Source organism: Rhinoderma darwinii, chromosome 2 (assembly GCF_050947455.1).
Source record: "Rhinoderma darwinii isolate aRhiDar2 chromosome 2, aRhiDar2.hap1, whole genome shotgun sequence".
Taxonomy (NCBI): domain Eukaryota; kingdom Metazoa; phylum Chordata; class Amphibia; order Anura; family Rhinodermatidae; genus Rhinoderma; species Rhinoderma darwinii.
In genome coordinates this window covers 256053919-256071586 of record NC_134688.1, presented here as the reverse complement: position 1 = coordinate 256071586, position 17668 = coordinate 256053919, and the positions used below count along the sequence as shown (strand labels likewise).

The 17668-nt window shown below is 43.0% G+C and overlaps 1 protein-coding gene across 1 annotated transcript in view; it reads left to right on the top strand.

The window, feature by feature from the left end:
* Positions 1-4332: 4332 nt before the first annotated feature.
* KCNQ4 (potassium voltage-gated channel subfamily Q member 4) overlaps positions 4333-17668 on the top strand; it is a 187177-nt gene continuing 173841 nt past the window's right edge. The window contains exon 1 of the mRNA XM_075853172.1: positions 4333-4891. Coding sequence (XP_075709287.1) covers positions 4623-4891 — 269 coding nt within the window. The 5' untranslated portion in view covers positions 4333-4622. The remainder of the gene's footprint in view (positions 4892-17668) is intronic.

Here is a 17668-nt window from a genome sequence, read left to right as displayed (position 1 = left end):
AAAGGCATCTAAATACTGACCAGAAAGTTGTCAATCTCTGTCTATGGTCTTTAGTGTACAAAAATATGTCCATAAATATTTCTATTTATAACTGCATTAGATAAAATACTTGGTTGCTCTGGGCATAGACATAGGATAACTGTCAGTTATCAGTCCCAATTTCCGCATTGACATGTTTTTTAGGTTGTATGTGAATAATAGGCTATGGTAAGGATAAGTGGTTACCTCTAGATTAAACAGGAAAAATGGAAGTCCTTGTTTTGCCCCATCAGAGCTGTTGGCTGAGGATCTTCCAGACTCTATTAATATTATATAGTCAGTGGATCTCATTAAAATCGGCCACATACATGAGTCTTCACAGTCACTGCTTTTCATTGATGATGCAGTCTGCATGTGCCAATAGCTTAGTAGCCATAAAAAAGGGCCGAGCACCACATGTGGCTCATAAGCCACCAGTCTTAAAGATAGTTATAACTAAACCAGACAGGCAGAAACAGCGCCAAGTTTATCACAATGGTGCACACGCTGTATGATAAACGATGCATCCCGCTAGATGATAGGCACTCTTCTCTTCTTAACGCCACCTCATAGCTGGCATATTTTACATCAATATTTTGCACAAAAAAATTACGGATGCTGATAATAAATCTGGCGCGTTTTACAACTTTGCTATACCGCAACGCTTTTTCTAGATATTTTTTCAAAACTGGCTGTAAAGTTTCTAAAACACATAATAAATTTGGTGTACGGCATGCAGGCCACTTCTTGGTGCAATTTGTGCCAGAATTCTGGTGCATTTTGCTTAATAAATTTACTCCAATGGGTGAAATTTATCAAAATTATCTAATAGAAAAACTCACCTTATTGGCCAAAGCAACCAATCAGAGTTCATTTTTCATTTCAAAAACTGCTCTGGAGAAATGAATGCTAGAGAGTGATTGGTTGCTATGGGCAACAAGGTCGGTTTTTGTGTTAGACAGTTTTTATAAATAAAGCCCAAATTCTTTCGATTAAACCAGATGCTGTTACAACTACGCTTTCTCTAGCATTACAGGCAGCAGTAAGTAGTGGTCGCCTAAAATGCATAAGCAATGATACTGAACCAAAAGCCCAGGCTAAAAAAAAAGAAACTAAATAAAGATAAATGATCTAAAAATTGCCTATATATATATATATATATATATATATATATATAATATAAAATTTTATTATCTGCTTCAGTATTTGGAAGCCAAATTCAGGGGTGAAACATAGACAGAGAAAAGTTTGGTGGGAAAAAAAAATTGTACGTCTTTCCGTATTTTGGACCGCCTCTTGGTTTTGGCTTATAACTTCTGACCAACATACTGCCGTATGAAAGAGACCCAAATTGAGATTTCATTAGAAGAAAAAAAAAAAAATGCATAATTGAATGAAGGCATTAACATGGGTTGTATAGGAAAGAGACATAGAAACTGGAGGAGTGGAGAAGGAAAGAGAAGTGCATATTCTAGGTATCAGGGGAATAACAATACTACTCATTAGTAAATGCCCTGTCAGCATTACTAAACACATTTAAAGAGCAGAGGTAACAGCAGGCGATAGGAGGGGGGCGCTCCGGCCTCAGATGCCTGCAGATATTAGTCTAGAGAGGGCTGGAGATTCTCAGCAAGCAAACATAGAGATTTCCATCTAGTTGTATCTCTTCATTAAATCTCCAACTCACATGGTGCTGTATCTGCAGGGTACGGATATACTGTATCTCCATAACAAGTTCACATCTCAGACAGTCACATCAAAGGACACATACATCAGTACAAGCAATGGCAAGCATATATAGCAAAATCAGCTCATATACTACTAAAGTGTGACCACACATGATGGAATTTTTGTGAAATATTGGCTAAAGATTCAACCATAGTGAGCAAGAGTCAACCGTAATGAGCAATATCCTTACACAGTTAAACCTCTTTGAGAAGAACACCTAAAATTGTATTGAAAAATGGTCTTCTAGGTGGGTGGTCCTCTCAATGGAGATGCCCAGTATGCATAGCATTTGATGGGACTGAAAATCTGTCACTTGAAATCCGGTCTAGATAAAGAGGAGGTCATTTGCTCTCTTTATTAGGAAAAACAATCTGATAATAAAGCTGGAAATATACATTTCCTACCATTAGCGGACAAAGGCCTTATACTCATGGCTGGTTTACAGCTCTGTACAACCTCAGAGTTGTATGGAGCTGTAAGGACTTGTTCACATAGTGCAGATTTGATGCAGATTTAGCATGCATTTTTTATGCCAAAGCCAGAATTAGATCCAGGAGATAAGATACTTTAAAGCCTTCCTTTATATATTCCATCTGTTTAGGTTCCGTTCCTGGTTCTGTCTTAAAATATACATGCAAAATCAGTTCCATTTATCTGAATGGGGTTGTTTCTGCAGCAGGTGCATGGATTTCTGCCGGTTCCATTCTGAAGAATAGAACTGATTCTCAGTCGCACTTAGGGCACATTCAGACGTGGCGGAATTGCTGTGGAATTCAGCTGTGGACAGTCCGCAGTGGAAATCCTTAGCAGACAGTTTGTCCATTGGTTTCCACACCTTTTAGTTATCTTCGTGCAGACGTTGCGGAAAACTCCGCTGCGGGCCATAGGCTGTGGTGAGGAATTTTCCCTCCGCAGCATGCACTGTCTGTTGCGGAGAAGAAGCGGAATTTCACTGCGTATTTCAGCCTTTGCAATGCAAAAACTGAAATCTGTGGCAAGTCTGCTGTGTTTTCTGCAATGTCTGAATTACCTGTCAAATATGCAAATGTTGGTGCAGATTCGTTGCGTAATTGCCCCAAAACAGCACCAACATTTGCAGCGGAAAAATTCTGCCACGTCTGAACATGCCCTAAAAAGTGAAATTCAGAAGATCATACCTACCTGACAGTCCCCATACCCCACTGTAAGTAACGCAGGGAAATGTGTGACCATAGTAACCGCCTTAATGTGAAAACAACTACTTCCGTGTTCACGACCCAATACACAACACAGCACTAATTTTTAGGGCTGTTTATTTGTGAAGGGGAAATAATTATTTCATGTGATTATGTCATGTGCGCAGTTGACTACGCTATTGATTCCGACAAAAAAAAGCAAACCTTACGGAATGGAGACAAACGAAAACCATTTGCAACTGAAGCATTACCATTGAAATCAATGGTAATGCACACGGAAGCTATGGTTTCTGTTTGGTTTCCGTTCACGGAGTCCATCCTGCACTCTGACGGAAAGGTCTAACGGCCGACGCAGATTTGAACGAGGCCTTAACTGCACGTTCATGTTGTGTTTGAGCTTTGCCAAGGTGTTATTTGAAAGTATTGGGTTGTAATGCTTGTACTGTTTAGAGGTGGGCAGAGTATACCCATCTGAAACTGTAACCGCCAAGCTGTGTACCCAATTCGAGACTGTCACTGCCAAGCTCGATGCCACTGTTTGCAACCATTACGCATTGTGCACAAGCCAGAGTAAAGTTTGGTTCCATTCAACTGTGCTGTGTCTACCTCCGATTACTGTGCCATCCTCAAGCGTGGTACCATGTCAGGGCAAAGTATATAAGAGAATGGCTTCTATGCAGTGCTCAAATATCTAAAGCTAGGTTGGACTTTATGTCTGCAGTAGTTGTGATCCCTCTGGAAGATATTGCCTGTTCATCATTTTCAGAGACAATTGCACAGTGTAAAGACAACCATGTCACCAGTAGTCACCCAGCAGCAAGCCAAATCCCTGTAGCGGTTTCCTCAAACTGGATCATATACACTCATGCATCCTGCCCTGCTGGCCGCTCATCAACAGACGCCGACAGCTGCCCACAGAGCTGGCATGCAGAAAGGAGTCAGCGTGGGCAGCTGGCACTGTGAGCTCACTCAGACTATGCAGCCTTGTCAATTATTGGATACCTGAGGGAAGCCCGACTACTATGGGCACTGGGCGGCGGTTACAGATTGTTTTATAGCTTTCCATCCCGCACTAATAGACATCGTCTGCAATAAAGGTTACAATGACCGGCAAAAAGCTGGTACACTTAAAACACATGCACTGATGGCAGAGATGGCAAAGGGAAAATCAGAACGTAGACAGGCTGTGCCAGTCAGTATACGAGTAAAGGACGAGGTACAGATGTAAATGATGAATAGAAAGGGCGGGTGACAGAGGGCAAGTGCCTGGTGGCTCTGAGGTAATGCCCGGCAGGTAACATTTGACATTAGTGGGTTGGGAGAAGTAAGTTGTCACACAGTAATAAGAAGGGGTGGGCTCAGTAATGTGGAGGCTGGTAAAGCAGAGAACGCATTCGGGACAGCGAGAAGATAGAGAGCAGGCACATTATACAAGAGAGTAGTGGTATGTAGAGAGCCAGCGCGACTGTGGAGGGCAGCTGCGGGCTCTATGTGCAGCATATAGGAAACTTTTCTCTGTAATGGAAGCTAAAGTTTCCTCACAGCTTCTCCAGTCAGCTCCGTCCACAGCGTTCGCCTCCCCGCAGAACTTTGCCTGCTTCCACACCTAGTCAGCGCTGCTACCTCTCCATCCATCCCTGACTGCCGCGCTCACTGCTCGGACTCCTGTGATGAGCTGAGACCTCCTGTCCCACAGGGAGCATGGCAATGGGAGCGCAGCCCCAGACAGACAATGGCCGGGTGCCGTCACTCTCACTTGCCCCTATTGCTAGCCAACAGATGGAGTTTGTGGCCCTCACAGCTGTACAGACAGAGAGCGGCAGACCCCGGCGTTTGGGACTATTGGGCACCCCGCTCCCGGGACGGCCGCGGAGTTCAGCGTCTCACAAGAGATACCGGCGCCTGCAGAACTATCTGTACAACGTGCTGGAGCGACCCCGGGGATGGGCCTTCATCTACCACGCCTTCATGTGAGTACCCTGTGCCCGGGCGGTATACCGCCACCTTGTCACTCCTGTACCCAGCTCTGACTACACTAGGTCGTTGTGCTCATGTCTAATAATAACACCACCGCAGAACAGTCCTCTAAACTCCTCTTTGCAGTAGTGACTGTATAGCTTATATACTACCTACACCAAGGAGAAATACATCTAACCTCAGACACTATAGAAGTAACTATAGTCACATACATAAATTACTAAAGACTTCTGGAGGTTCTCAAAAATGGAGATACAGGGTGATCATGGGTGTAGGGGTTTCTCTAGACTTGCTTGTTATGCAAACTATAGTAGTAGTCTGTCAGTGGAAAATGTGATACTGTGTGTGTGTGTATATATATATATATATATATATATATATATAGTGGGGTTACATTGATAATATATGGCTATAATATGCTGTCAATATATCATCAGTGGATGGTCTGACTGCGACTTAACTTTGAAACAGCACCACTGATGGCCAGTGACTGTGTCTGGTACTGCAGCACAAGCAGTTGCAGTTTCTACACAGCGCTGGGTCAAAAGTAGAACTATGTAGAAAAAGAGTTCAAGATGGCGCTGCGCTTTTGTTTTAGGCATTGGTGGTGGTTCCAGAGCTTTAATTCAGAGGTTTCAACAATTGGATATTCATGGCATATCATATCAGTATGGCATCAATGTTGGTTGTTGGAATACCACTTTAATATTGTGCACTAGGAATGACAAGCAGCGACTGTAGAGACTCATTCACATGGAGTGTTTCTGCCCTACTATAAGGCCCGCTGCACACTGGTCAGAAATCCTGCCGCACTTCTATCCCGTGTGCTTTACACCACAGACTCAGTAGCGAGAGAGACTTTTTCTTTTGTTTTTTTTTGCGATATGACTTAACATCTGTTTAAGAAAAATGTGGCTCCAGCTTTTAGGCTTCCTTCACACACACTTTTTGTGCGGCATTTTTTTGGCCAACAGAAGCACACAAAAAAAACATTACGCCATTTTTGTGAGCGTTTTTGCTAATAGTGTGTTTTACTACCTGCTTATTTTTTAGGTGGCATTTTTCACATTGAAAATCATATGATTCAAAGATCATGTGATGCAAATATTCTCTTTGCACACAGGCTTTTTTCTGAAAAAATGCCACCAAAAACGCCATAAAAATGTGCAACATTGACATGTGTTTTTTTAAATAGGAAAAAAAATCTATGGAGTTCTATGGAACAAAAACACCTCTAAATGAGGCAAAGAACGCCAAAAAGCCATGCTTGCTGCAGTTTTGTAAAAACACCACTGACCCAAAAACATGAGTTAAAATTAAAAAAATACCATCTAAAAAACCGCCATGTTGCTAGTTATATATTTTCCTATTGCCTTCAAGCTAACATCTGGCCGCAGCGTGTTTTTTTTGCCACTAAAAACTAGAAGTTTTTCCTAAAAATGCTGTGTGGAAATCCACTTTAAGGGTCCATTCAGACGTTGCAGATGAGGTGCAGTTAAAACCGCATCTGAATTCCGCACCGAACGTCTGAAAATCAGGAGCTGTTTTCGCTTGAAAACAGCTCCGTATTTTCAGAGTTTTTGGTCACTGCGTGTGAGCATACCCTAAGCCTATGACAATTAAAGGGCAACTAAACTTTCAGAAAACTTCTGACATATCATAGTGACATGTCAGAAGTTTTGATCGGTGGGAGTCCGAGCACTGAGACCCCCTCCGATCGCTAAAAGGAAGCTGCAGAAGCGCTCGGGTGAGCCTTGAACCGCTTGTTTTCTGATCAGCTTCTCTCGGAAAGCCGAGCAGTTGGTGTACGGACTCAATAGAAAGTCTAAGGGCTCGTACACCGTTACATCGGCTTTCCAAGAAACAAAGTGGCACAGCGCTCACTTGAGTGCTTCTGCCGCTTCATTTTAGAGATCAGTGGGGGTCTCAGTGCTCAGACCTTCACCGATCAAAACTTCTGACAGGTCACGATGACATGTCAGAAGTTTTCTGAAAGTTTAGTTAGGGTATGTTCATACGCAGTAGCAAAATACGTCTGAAAATACGGAGCTGTTTTCAGGCGAAAACAGCTTCTTATTTTCAGACATTTTTGTAGCAACTCGCGTTTTTTGCTGCGTTTTTTACGGCCGATATTGGAGCTGTTTTTCAATGGAGTCAATGTAAAATGCCTCCAAAAGCGTCCCAAGAAGTGCCCTGCACTTCTATTGACGAGCCGTCATTTTACGCGCCGTATTTTGACAGCGACGCGTAAAATAAACGCTCGTGGGAACAGAACATCGTAAATCCCATTGCAAGCAATGGGCAGATGTTTGTAGGCGTAATGGAGCTATTGTTTCAGGCGTAATTCGAGGCGTAAAACGCCCAAATGACGTCTGAAAACACTGCGTGTGAACATACCCTTACCCTTTAAATCAAAAACCAGATTACGTCTGAAACATTAAAAAAACTCAGATTTATTTTGGCAGAGATTGAAAATGCAACAAAAACTCAGTGTGAACGCTTCCTAAAACCACTGACGTGAAATGAATGACAATGATTATCTCATGACAATGGTGCCTCACAAGGGATTGGATATATCAGGCAGCCAGTGAACAGTCAGTTCTTGAAGTTTATGTGTTGGAAACAGCAAAGATGGAAAAGCGTAAGGTCAGGATCACACACAGAATTTTTCTGGCATTTTAAACTGCTTAAAAAAACGCTTCTAAAAATGCTAGTTTCACTAAAATAAAACATGGGTTTTTTAAGATTTTTTTTAAGTTTTTCATTTAGTGACATGTACATGCGTTTTTTTATGCCATTTTTTAAGTCCTATAGTGAAGCTTATGGAGAAATCGCCTGAAAAAAAGCCATACCCAGAGCATGATGGGTTTGGAAAAAAACGCCACTGACCACAAAATTGATTGTATAAAGTGCATTTTATATTTTACTATAGCGTTTAATGTAACATCTGCCGCACTAAAAAAAAAAACTATAAAAAAAGGCTGCAAAAACGCAGTGTGTGAATCAATCCTTGGTGTAGTTTTTGTCTCCGCTTTTGACACAAAATAAGGGCTTATTCAGGTGAACGTTATATACGTCCGCGCAACGCGCGTGATTTTTACGCAGCGTGAGTCCGCTGCGAAAAACTCACGACATGTGCGTATTTTGCGCATCACGCACCCATTGAAGTCAATGGGTGCGTGAAAATCACGCGCACCACACGGAAGCACTTCCGTGGGACGCGCGTGATTCGCGCAACAGCTGTTAAACTATGAATGTAAACAGAAAAGCACCACGTGCTTTTCTGTTTACAAACATCCAAACGGAGTGTCATAATGATGGCGGCTGCGCGAAAATCACGCAGCCACGCATCATATGGTGATGACACACGGAGCTGTTAAGTGCCTTTTGCGCGTGCAAAACGCACACGCTCGTGTGAATCCGGCCTAAAGGAGATAAATCTGTATTTTCTTAGTTTACACCTTTCCTTCCTTTTGATTCCACTTCTGACCAGCTATAAAAAAAACTGAGCCAAAAACTGCATCAAAACTGTGTGTGTGATTCTGGCCTAAGGCTAAATTCATATTTGTAGAAGATTTTGTTGCAGATTTTGATGCAGATTTTTGAGCCAAAGCTAGAAGTGGATCCAGGAGAAAGGAGAAGTATACGTTCTTTCTTTATATTTTTCATTCATTTTGAAAACACTTCTGGCTTTGACTCAAAAATGACAAAGACCAAATTGTGATGGCTAGACGACTGGGTCAGATCATCTACAAAACAGCAGATCTTGTGGGGTGTTCCCAGTAGGCAGTGGTTAGTACCTACCAAAAGTAGTCCAGTGAAGAACAACCGACGATAGTGTCATAGGCTCCCAAGACTCATTGAGGCACATGGGGAGCGAAAGGTTAGCCCGTCTGGTATGATCTCACAGAAGAGCTCCTGTAGTACAAATTGCTGAAAGAGTTAATGCTGGCTCTGATAGAAAGGTGTCAGGACACATAGGGGGAGAATATTAAGACTGGCATTTCCAACACCAAGGTAGCTGGAGCAAGATACTCCTTATTTATTAAGAGGCGCACGGTTCTTTTGAAATGATGTCTGAAACGGAAATCTACCCCAGCTACGAGGTGATGTAGATTTCCGCTATAATTTACGCCAGGTTCTGGCGTACATTACAGTACATTTGAAAATTTGTTGGACCGTGGCAGGCCGAGCCCTCTTTTGCTAAAGTGCAGTGAATGGTGTAAATTACGCAATATACTGATCACAATACTGCCGTGTGAATGAGGCCATATGGATATATTGTAAACAGAGGAGATTGTTCCTATTCTTCTTGTTATAAATACTATGAAAAGAAAAAAGTTTTGGAAATTAATAATATTGGGAAGGTAATCTACGGAAATGTGAAACGTGCTTTATATTTAGGGCAGGTTCAAACGTGGTGGAATTGCAGTGGAATTCTCCAGCGGCTGTTTTTTACAGTTGTTTCAATACATTTTTAGGCAAGTTAGTTCAGACGTTGCGGAAAACTCCGCTGCGGACCATAGGCTGCGGTGTGGAATTATCCCTCCGCAGCATGCACTGTCTGTTGCAGAGAAGAAGCGGAATTTCACTGCAATGCAAAAACTGAAATCTGTGGCAAGTCCGCTGTGTTTTCTGCAACGTCTGAATTACCTGTCAAATATGCCAATGTTAGTGCAGATTCGTTGCGTAATTGCCCCAAATCTGCACCAACATTTGCAGCGGAAAAACTCTGCCACGTCTGAACGTGCCCTTAATACATTTATGAGGGACATCCAACTTCCATACGGAAGTTGCGGCACCAATTCTTTGACCAATCTGCAGTTAGACCTACATACATGCAAATTTACCCGTTTTACACAGGGTTTATCTGCAGACACAGTGTGAACCCAGCCTAACATTACATCACTCTGTGGCTTATACAAATCATACTTCTTCCTTTATTTCTGTAACTTGAGATAGCTAGTATATTCCTGAATATCGCTATATTTTTGGCTTCTTCCCTTCTGTTAACACTAAACTCTTGCACAATAATAAAACATTATAGGCTCATACTTCGAGAACAGCTGTGAAAATGCAACTCATACACGCAGACACTTTCACTTCCTTCTATACGTGTACAATACCAATGCTCCAGATCTGGTGCACTGAAGGCCTGTACATTACATTTAGGGTATGTGCACACACACTAATTACGTCCGTAATTGACGGACGTATTTCGGCCGCAAGTACCGGACCGAACACAGTGCAGGGAGCCGGGCTCCTAGCATCATACTTATGTACGATGCTAGGAGTCCCTGCCTCGCTGCAGGACCACTGTCACGTACTGAAAACATGATTACAGTACGGGACAGTTGTCCTGCAGCAAGGCAGGGACTCCTAGCATCGTACATAAGTAGATGCTAGGAGCCCGGCTCCCTGCACTGTGTTCGGTCCGGTACTTGCGGCCGAAATACGTCCGTCAATTACGGACGTAATTAGTGTGTGTGCACATACCCTTATACTCCCTCCTCTTCCAATAAGGCCGAATTCAGACAAACATGGGGAAACTCGGACGTGAAAAACGTTAGTTTTTCACGTCCAAGTTGCCCCCGTGCGGGTCCCCTTTTCACGGATCCCCATAGACTTGAGTCTATCGAGGGATCCATGAAAACGGAACTAAATTTTACATGTTCTATTATTAAACGGAACCTTCACACGGTCCATTGAAACAACACCCGTGTGAACGGCCCCATTGTAGTACATGCATCCGTGTGACGGCCGTTGTTTTAAAGGCCGTCACACGGACATATACTACGGATCGTCTGAATTCGGCTTCACAGGCATGTCAATAAGTGATTTTAACTCTCCACTATTAGTTCAACCACAAATATCAGTCTCAAGGCTCACGTAAACGTTTACCCGTCCAGTTCAGCTTTATTTCATCTAAATATTGTAACAAGTTTATAACTAGTAAGTATACCATAAGACATGTTGATGGTTAAGTATACTTATACCGTATAAAGTTTATACGACATTGTTTATCTTTAATGCCAGGGCTACACCTGATTTTTTCCAATTTTAACCATCGAGTGACGGCTGTAGTTCACTGGTGTGCACTGACTTGCATACAACTCAATGTATTCCTCTGGACTAAAGCTGTAGCTCTATAGTTAAAATTGGAAACTCTTACTACAAAAAGTCCAGGTGTTTGTGGCCCTTTAAATTATTTTGGAAAGCTCCATGTACTAGAACAAGCAGAGCGTGAACTGCTGCACCATACATGATCTAACATACTAAGCATGCACTGTGTGTCTGAAACATCAATACTCTAGGGTAGACTTACCAATGTTAAATGGCAGTTAAACCGCTCTTAGATGAAGACTTACGCCATATTGACTAAACATCGGAGACCGTTCTTGAGAGCCATCCATGCAGGGGTGCTGCAGTGACGTGGTTTCTTAGCTGCAGCTGCGAGACATATTTATCAATGTCTATAGAAGGGATTTTGTGTTCGAAAACTGGAGTGCATGTACGACAGATCTGAGCTTGTGCTTATTTTAGAACAGTTGTTAGTGTTAGAGACATTTATTATGAGTCTTAGAGTCATTTTTAAAAAAAAATGTTACGGATATATCAGTTAAAGTAGGCTCAGGCTGCATGGCATCTAAAGGACGAACAGTAATCATGATCACAATACAACATCAGTTATTTCTTATGAGGAAAAAGGTCGAAACAGTGTGTCAATTTGTGATAGCCTTAAAAGAGTGCTACGAGATTACAAATAAAGGGTCTGCTTTTTCTTTTCTAGAAACAGGACCGCTATTTTACATGGACTGTCTGGAATTGCAGCCCCATTCACTTGCTTAATGCCAAAAATAACATTCTTTAAGTGTTCTCATATTTCTATGCACCGAGGTAGAACTAAAAGGGGTTTTTATATAAATAGTGCTTAACTCCTTGTCGGCACGTGACATAACTCTATACGTGAGCCCACTCCATACTCAGCGGGTGTTAGCTGTATGCTACCACCGACACCTCACTGCAACGGCCGGGTTTGGCGATGACTCCAATCCCGGCGGTGCCACTCCCACCTTAGCTACATAAAGGCTGGGTTCACACGTGGCGGAATTTCACTTGAATTCCGCTGCGGACACTCCGCAGCGTTAATCCGCAGCGGAGCCATTTCTCCATTGACTTCCACTTCTATTTACAAGTGTTCGTTTAGACGATGCGTAAAATTCCGCTGCAGAGCATAGGCTGCGGTGCGGAATTTGGTGTCCGCAGCATACAATGGATGTTGCGGACCAGTGGCGGACTGGTTGCGGACTCATTGCGGAAGTTCTCCATTGACTTCAATGGAGATTCTAAATTCCGCAATGAAGTCCGCAGCTGTCATTCACATGTTATGTGTGCTGCGGATGCGTCTTGCTTTTTTGCCATGACATTTCTTCATTCTGGCTGGACCTATGTATTTCTAGGTCTACATTCAGACTGAGGAAGTCAATGGGGCTCCCGTAATTACGGGAGCGTTGCTAGGAGACGTCAGTAAATAGTCACTGTCCAGGGTGCTGAAAGAGTTAAGCGATCGGCAGTAACTGTTTCTGCACCCTGGGCAGTGACTACCGATCACAATATACAGCAACCTGTAAAAAAATAGAAGTTCATACTTACCGAGAACTCCCTGCTTCTGTCTCCAGTCCGGCTTCCCAGGATGACGTTTCAGTCTAAGTGACGGCTGCAGCCAATCACAGGCTGCAGCGGTCACATGGACTGCCGCGTCATCCAGGGAGGTCGGGCTGGATGCCGAAAGAGGGACGCGTCACCAAGACAACGGCCGGTAAGTATGAAATTCGTTTACTTTCACTAGGGAAAGTGCTGTCCCTTCTCTCTATCCTGCACTGATAGAGAGAAGGGAAGTACTTTTACCGCAGTCCGCAGCAGCTAGTCCGCATCAATTTACTGCACGTTTTGGGCAGATCCGCCGCAGAATCTGCAACGCAGATTCTGTGCGCCATTGATGCGGACAGTTGCGGAGGAAATCCGCCACGTGGGGGCATGCCCAAATATTGCAGTATATGGTAACCACGATCAAGTGGAACTTTAAAAAAAAAAAGAAAAGTAAAAAGCAAAAATAAAAATGATTAAAACTAAAAAAACAAACCCTAAGGTAGTGTCAAAAAGACCAAACTATTCTAATCTTTCATTATTTAAACCTGCATGGTGGACGGCGTAAAGAAAAAAAAAACACCGGAATTGCTGTTTTTTGGTCACCTTAGCTCCCGAAAAAAATTAAATAAAACACTGCATGTACCCCAAAGCAGTGCAGAGGAGCAGTTTAAAAAAAACCACATTCAAACTCACCTCAACCGCAACGTCTGAGTGGACCCTAAAATGAGTTTTCTGCTTAACAACCCCTTGTTATATTCCCTATTCGGGGATGTTGAGTTATCCCTCTTCAATTGGCTAAAGCCGAATGACATCAAACACTTCACTGGAATACTGGAGAACAATGGATAGTCATTGATGTCACTTGGCACCTTGTCATTCTTAAGTTGTGAAAATAGCTTATTGTACAAGGTCAGAAGGCAATGTCCGAACTGGACAACTGATTATGAATTCACACTTCTCCTGCAGTGAATTATTACACAGCATCCATTATTTATTTATTTTAGTTCCTGCTGTTTATATAGCACCAACATATTTTGCAGCGTTTTAGAGAGATTGTCACTATGCACATCAGTCCCTGTCCTCAGTAGGCCTCTCAATCTAATTTCCCTATCTCAAACACTGATCAGCTATAACATTTAGTCTATGTTCACATTGTGCGTTTTTGTTGTGTTTTGAAACGCTGAATAAACACATCTGAAAAATACATGTGTTTATTAAATACCAGCGTGTTTTCACAAAGTGTTTCAGCTGTAAGCCTATGACAATTAAACTAACAAACAAATTCCAGCTAAAATATTTGCGTTTTTCAGATTCGTTTATTTAGGCAGAGATTCAAATTGCAACAAAAATGCACAATGTGAACCCAGCCAAAAACCACTCACAGGTGACGGGAATAACATTGATAATGTTGTGACAATGGCACCTGTCAAGCGGTGTGATATATCAGGCAGCAAGTGAACAGTCAGTTCCTGAAGTTAATGTGTGTGAAACAGGAAAGATGGGAAAGCGTAGGACCAGGATCACTCATGCCGTTTTGACACAGGCTTTGGTGTCGTTTTTGGCTCCAATTTTTTACACAAAAGAATGGAAATGCATCAGTCTTCCCTTTACACCTTTTATCCTTTTGGATCCACTTCTGACTTTAGTTAAAAATTTGGAGCCAAAAACTGCATCAAAACTGTCTGTGTGATTCTGACCTATCGCTAAATTCACACATCGTGCATTTGAAGCAGGTTCTGATGCAGATTTTTGATCCAAAGCTAAAAGTGGATTCAGCAGGAAGGAGAAGTATACATTTTTCCTTTATATGTCCCGATCCTTTTGAAACCCCTTCTGGCTTTGACTCAAAAATGACAAGGGTTAAATTGTTATGGCTAGACAACTAGGTCAGAGCATCCCCAAAATGGCAGGACTTGTGGGGTGTCCCCGGTATGCAGCAGTTAGTATCTACCAAAAGTAGTCCAAGGAAGGAGAACCAGCGAAATGGTCATAAGCGCCCAACACTCATTGATGTACGTTGGGAGCGAATGGCTAGCTCATCTGGTCCGATCCTGAAGAAGAGCTACTGTAGTACAAATCGCTGAAAAAGTTAATGCTGGTTCTGATAGAAAGGTGTCAGAACACATAGGGGGAGATTTATTAACCCCTTAGTGACCAGCCTATTTTAGGCCTTAATGACCAAGCTATTTTTTTTTCCATCGTCGCATTCAAAGAGCTATAACTTTTTTATTTTTGCATCGACATAGTTGTATAAGGATTTGTTTTTTGCGGGGCAAGTTGTATTTTTTTAATAGCACCATTTTGGGGTACATAGAATTTATTGATTAACTTTTATCAACTTTTTTTTGGCGCAATTTCACCACACTTTTTTCTGTCCTAAATTCATGCCGTTTACCGTGTGGTATAAATAACACAATAACTTTACTCAGCAGGTTGTTACGATTGCAACGATACCAAATTTATATTGATTTTGTATGTTTCACTACTTTTACACAGTAAAAATTGTTTCCACAATTATTTGCTTTTGTGTGTCCATATTTCAAGAGCCATAACTTTTTTATTTTTCCACCGATGCAGCTGTATGAGGGCTTTTTTTTTTTTTGCGGGGCGACTTTTTGATCAGTTTTTAACACATTTTTTTAAGGCAGGATTTACAGAAAACAGCATTTTTTGCATTCTTTTTTATTTAATTTTTTACGGCGTTCACCATGCGGGTTAAATAATGTAATAACTTTATAGTTGGGGTCGTTACTGACGCGGCAATACCAAATATGTGTAACTTTTTTACTTTTTCTTTGTTTTTTTTAAATAATACAGCATTTTGTAAGGGGAAAAATATGTGTTTTTAATTTTTTTTGTACTTTTTTTTTTTATTAACTTTATGAAACTTTTTTTTTACTAGTCCCACCAGGGGACTTCACTATGCGATCCTCCGTTCCCATTTATAATACACTGCAATACTTCTGTATTGCAGTGTATTAGTGCCGGACAGGCATCTGCTAGGCCATGCGTCTGGCATGGCCTAGCCGGCATAACTAGTGGCAGACCTGGGAGGCTTTATTAGGCTGCCATAGAAACCACCGGCATCCTGCGATCTTATCGCAGGATGCCGGTGGGGTGAGAGAGAGCTCCCTCCCTCTCTCTCCAAAACTACTCAGAAGCGCCGCATCTGAGGGGTTAAACTGGCGAGATCTCGACCGTTCGAGCAGGGCTGCTCCCAGAGCAGGGAGATTTAACGGCTCCTTGCTCTATTTATTACGATGCAGCGCTGTGAAAAGGCGTATGCATCGGAATAAAGCCCATTAGTGGCAGTCGTGAAAAGGCATATTGGCGGTCACTAATGGGCTAAGACTGGCGTTTCCAACACTAAACTTAAAGGGGTTTTCCCATCAGAGACATTTATGACATATCCACAGGATAAATGTCCTACCTCTGGGACCCGCACCTATCTCTAGAACGGAGCCCCCTAAACCCTGTTCTACCGGTCTGTGTTGTGATTGAAGGGTGTGATTTCTGACCATGAATTACGGAAACAGCGTAGCTCGCATGCTACGCAGCTTCCGTAACTCATTCACTACTATGGGAGTTATGGAAACAGCGTAGCTCAGCCAGGATTGGTGGGGGTCCGATTATATTGTGATGGCTTATCCCAGCCATATGCCATCACTTTATAAGATGCAATAACCCTTTAACTGGTTGTACACACCCAGTCTTTTTTATATGCTTATATTCAGCTCCTGGAAGGACAAATGCAGCAAGAATCGCTGCCCAGTCGCACGCACAGAGTGCAAAGTCAAGCGTAAGTGAATTGCATTGTTCCCTATGATGTAGTCAGAAGAAATTTTAGCAGTCACAGAGGCAAAGACTCAATTTTCATCCACACGCCACTGCTGTTATTCGCTATTCCACAGTGGATCCTAAGAAAATAAATATATTCAATTGGTTCTCATGAAGCGCATCTGGATATTATGTAGCTGCGGTCCCGGTACCCAGGGCCGCCATCAGGGGGGTATTAGGGGTAGTGGTGTGAGGGGCCCGGCCAAACCTAATTGAAAGGGGGGCCCGGCAACTGCCGCGACATTCTTTTGGTAGTAAAAAACGGGCCCCTGCAATGGGGCCCGTTTTTTTCACTAAAAGAATGTCGTGAGCTGCTGCTGCTGCTGCGGGCCCCATCCCCTCGTCATGGGGGGCCGTCAGACCGTCCGCCCGCGCGCGCGCACCCGATCGCGCGCCCAAGGAAACTCCCGAGCGCGCACCCACGAACGCCCGCACTGGAGACCAGCCGCGGACACACATGGACAAAACTTACCTGGAGCCTGGCTGGAGGTGAAGGACTGGACGTCTGGACCGAAGACCTCGCCTGGAAGACATCGCCGGAAGAGGACTGGAGTGGGAGCAGCAGCTCTTCTGACACAGTGAGTAAATTATCTCAAAGTTCTGATCATTTATGGCCCTGTTCACACAGTATTTTGCAGGCAAAAAAAAATCTGCCTCAAAAGAATTTTGAGGCAGATTTTGACCTGCCCACACTATCTTGGCGCGTTTTTTTGCTGCGTTTTTTGCCCGCGGCGATTGAGGACAGCAGACAAAAAACGCAGCGAAAAATGCATTTTCTGCCTCCCATTGATTTCGATGGCAGGTCAGAGGCGGAACCGCGGCAAGAAAGGACGAGCTGCTTTATCTTTTTTCCGCGACTGGCTCCCATTGATTTCAGATTAAATCAATGGGAGGCGGTTTTGGAAGTTGTTTGGTGCTGATTCTGACGCAGTGTCCGAGTCAATATCAAGGCCCAAAAACTCTGTGAACTGGGCCTTATTGTTAGGGCTTATTCAGACGAACGTGTAATACATCCGTGCAACGCGCGTGATTTTCACGCGCCTCGCGCGGTCCTATGTTACTCTATGGGGCCGTTCAGACTGTCAATGATTTTCACGCAGCGTGTGTCCGTGTGTCCGCTGCGTAAAACTCACGACATGTCCGATATTTGTGCATTGTTCGCGCATCACGCACCCATGGAAGTCAATGGGTGCGTGAAAATCCCGCCCAGCACTTCCGCAGCCGTATAAACTATGAATGAAAACAGAAAAGCACCACGTGCTACAAACATACAAACAGAGTGT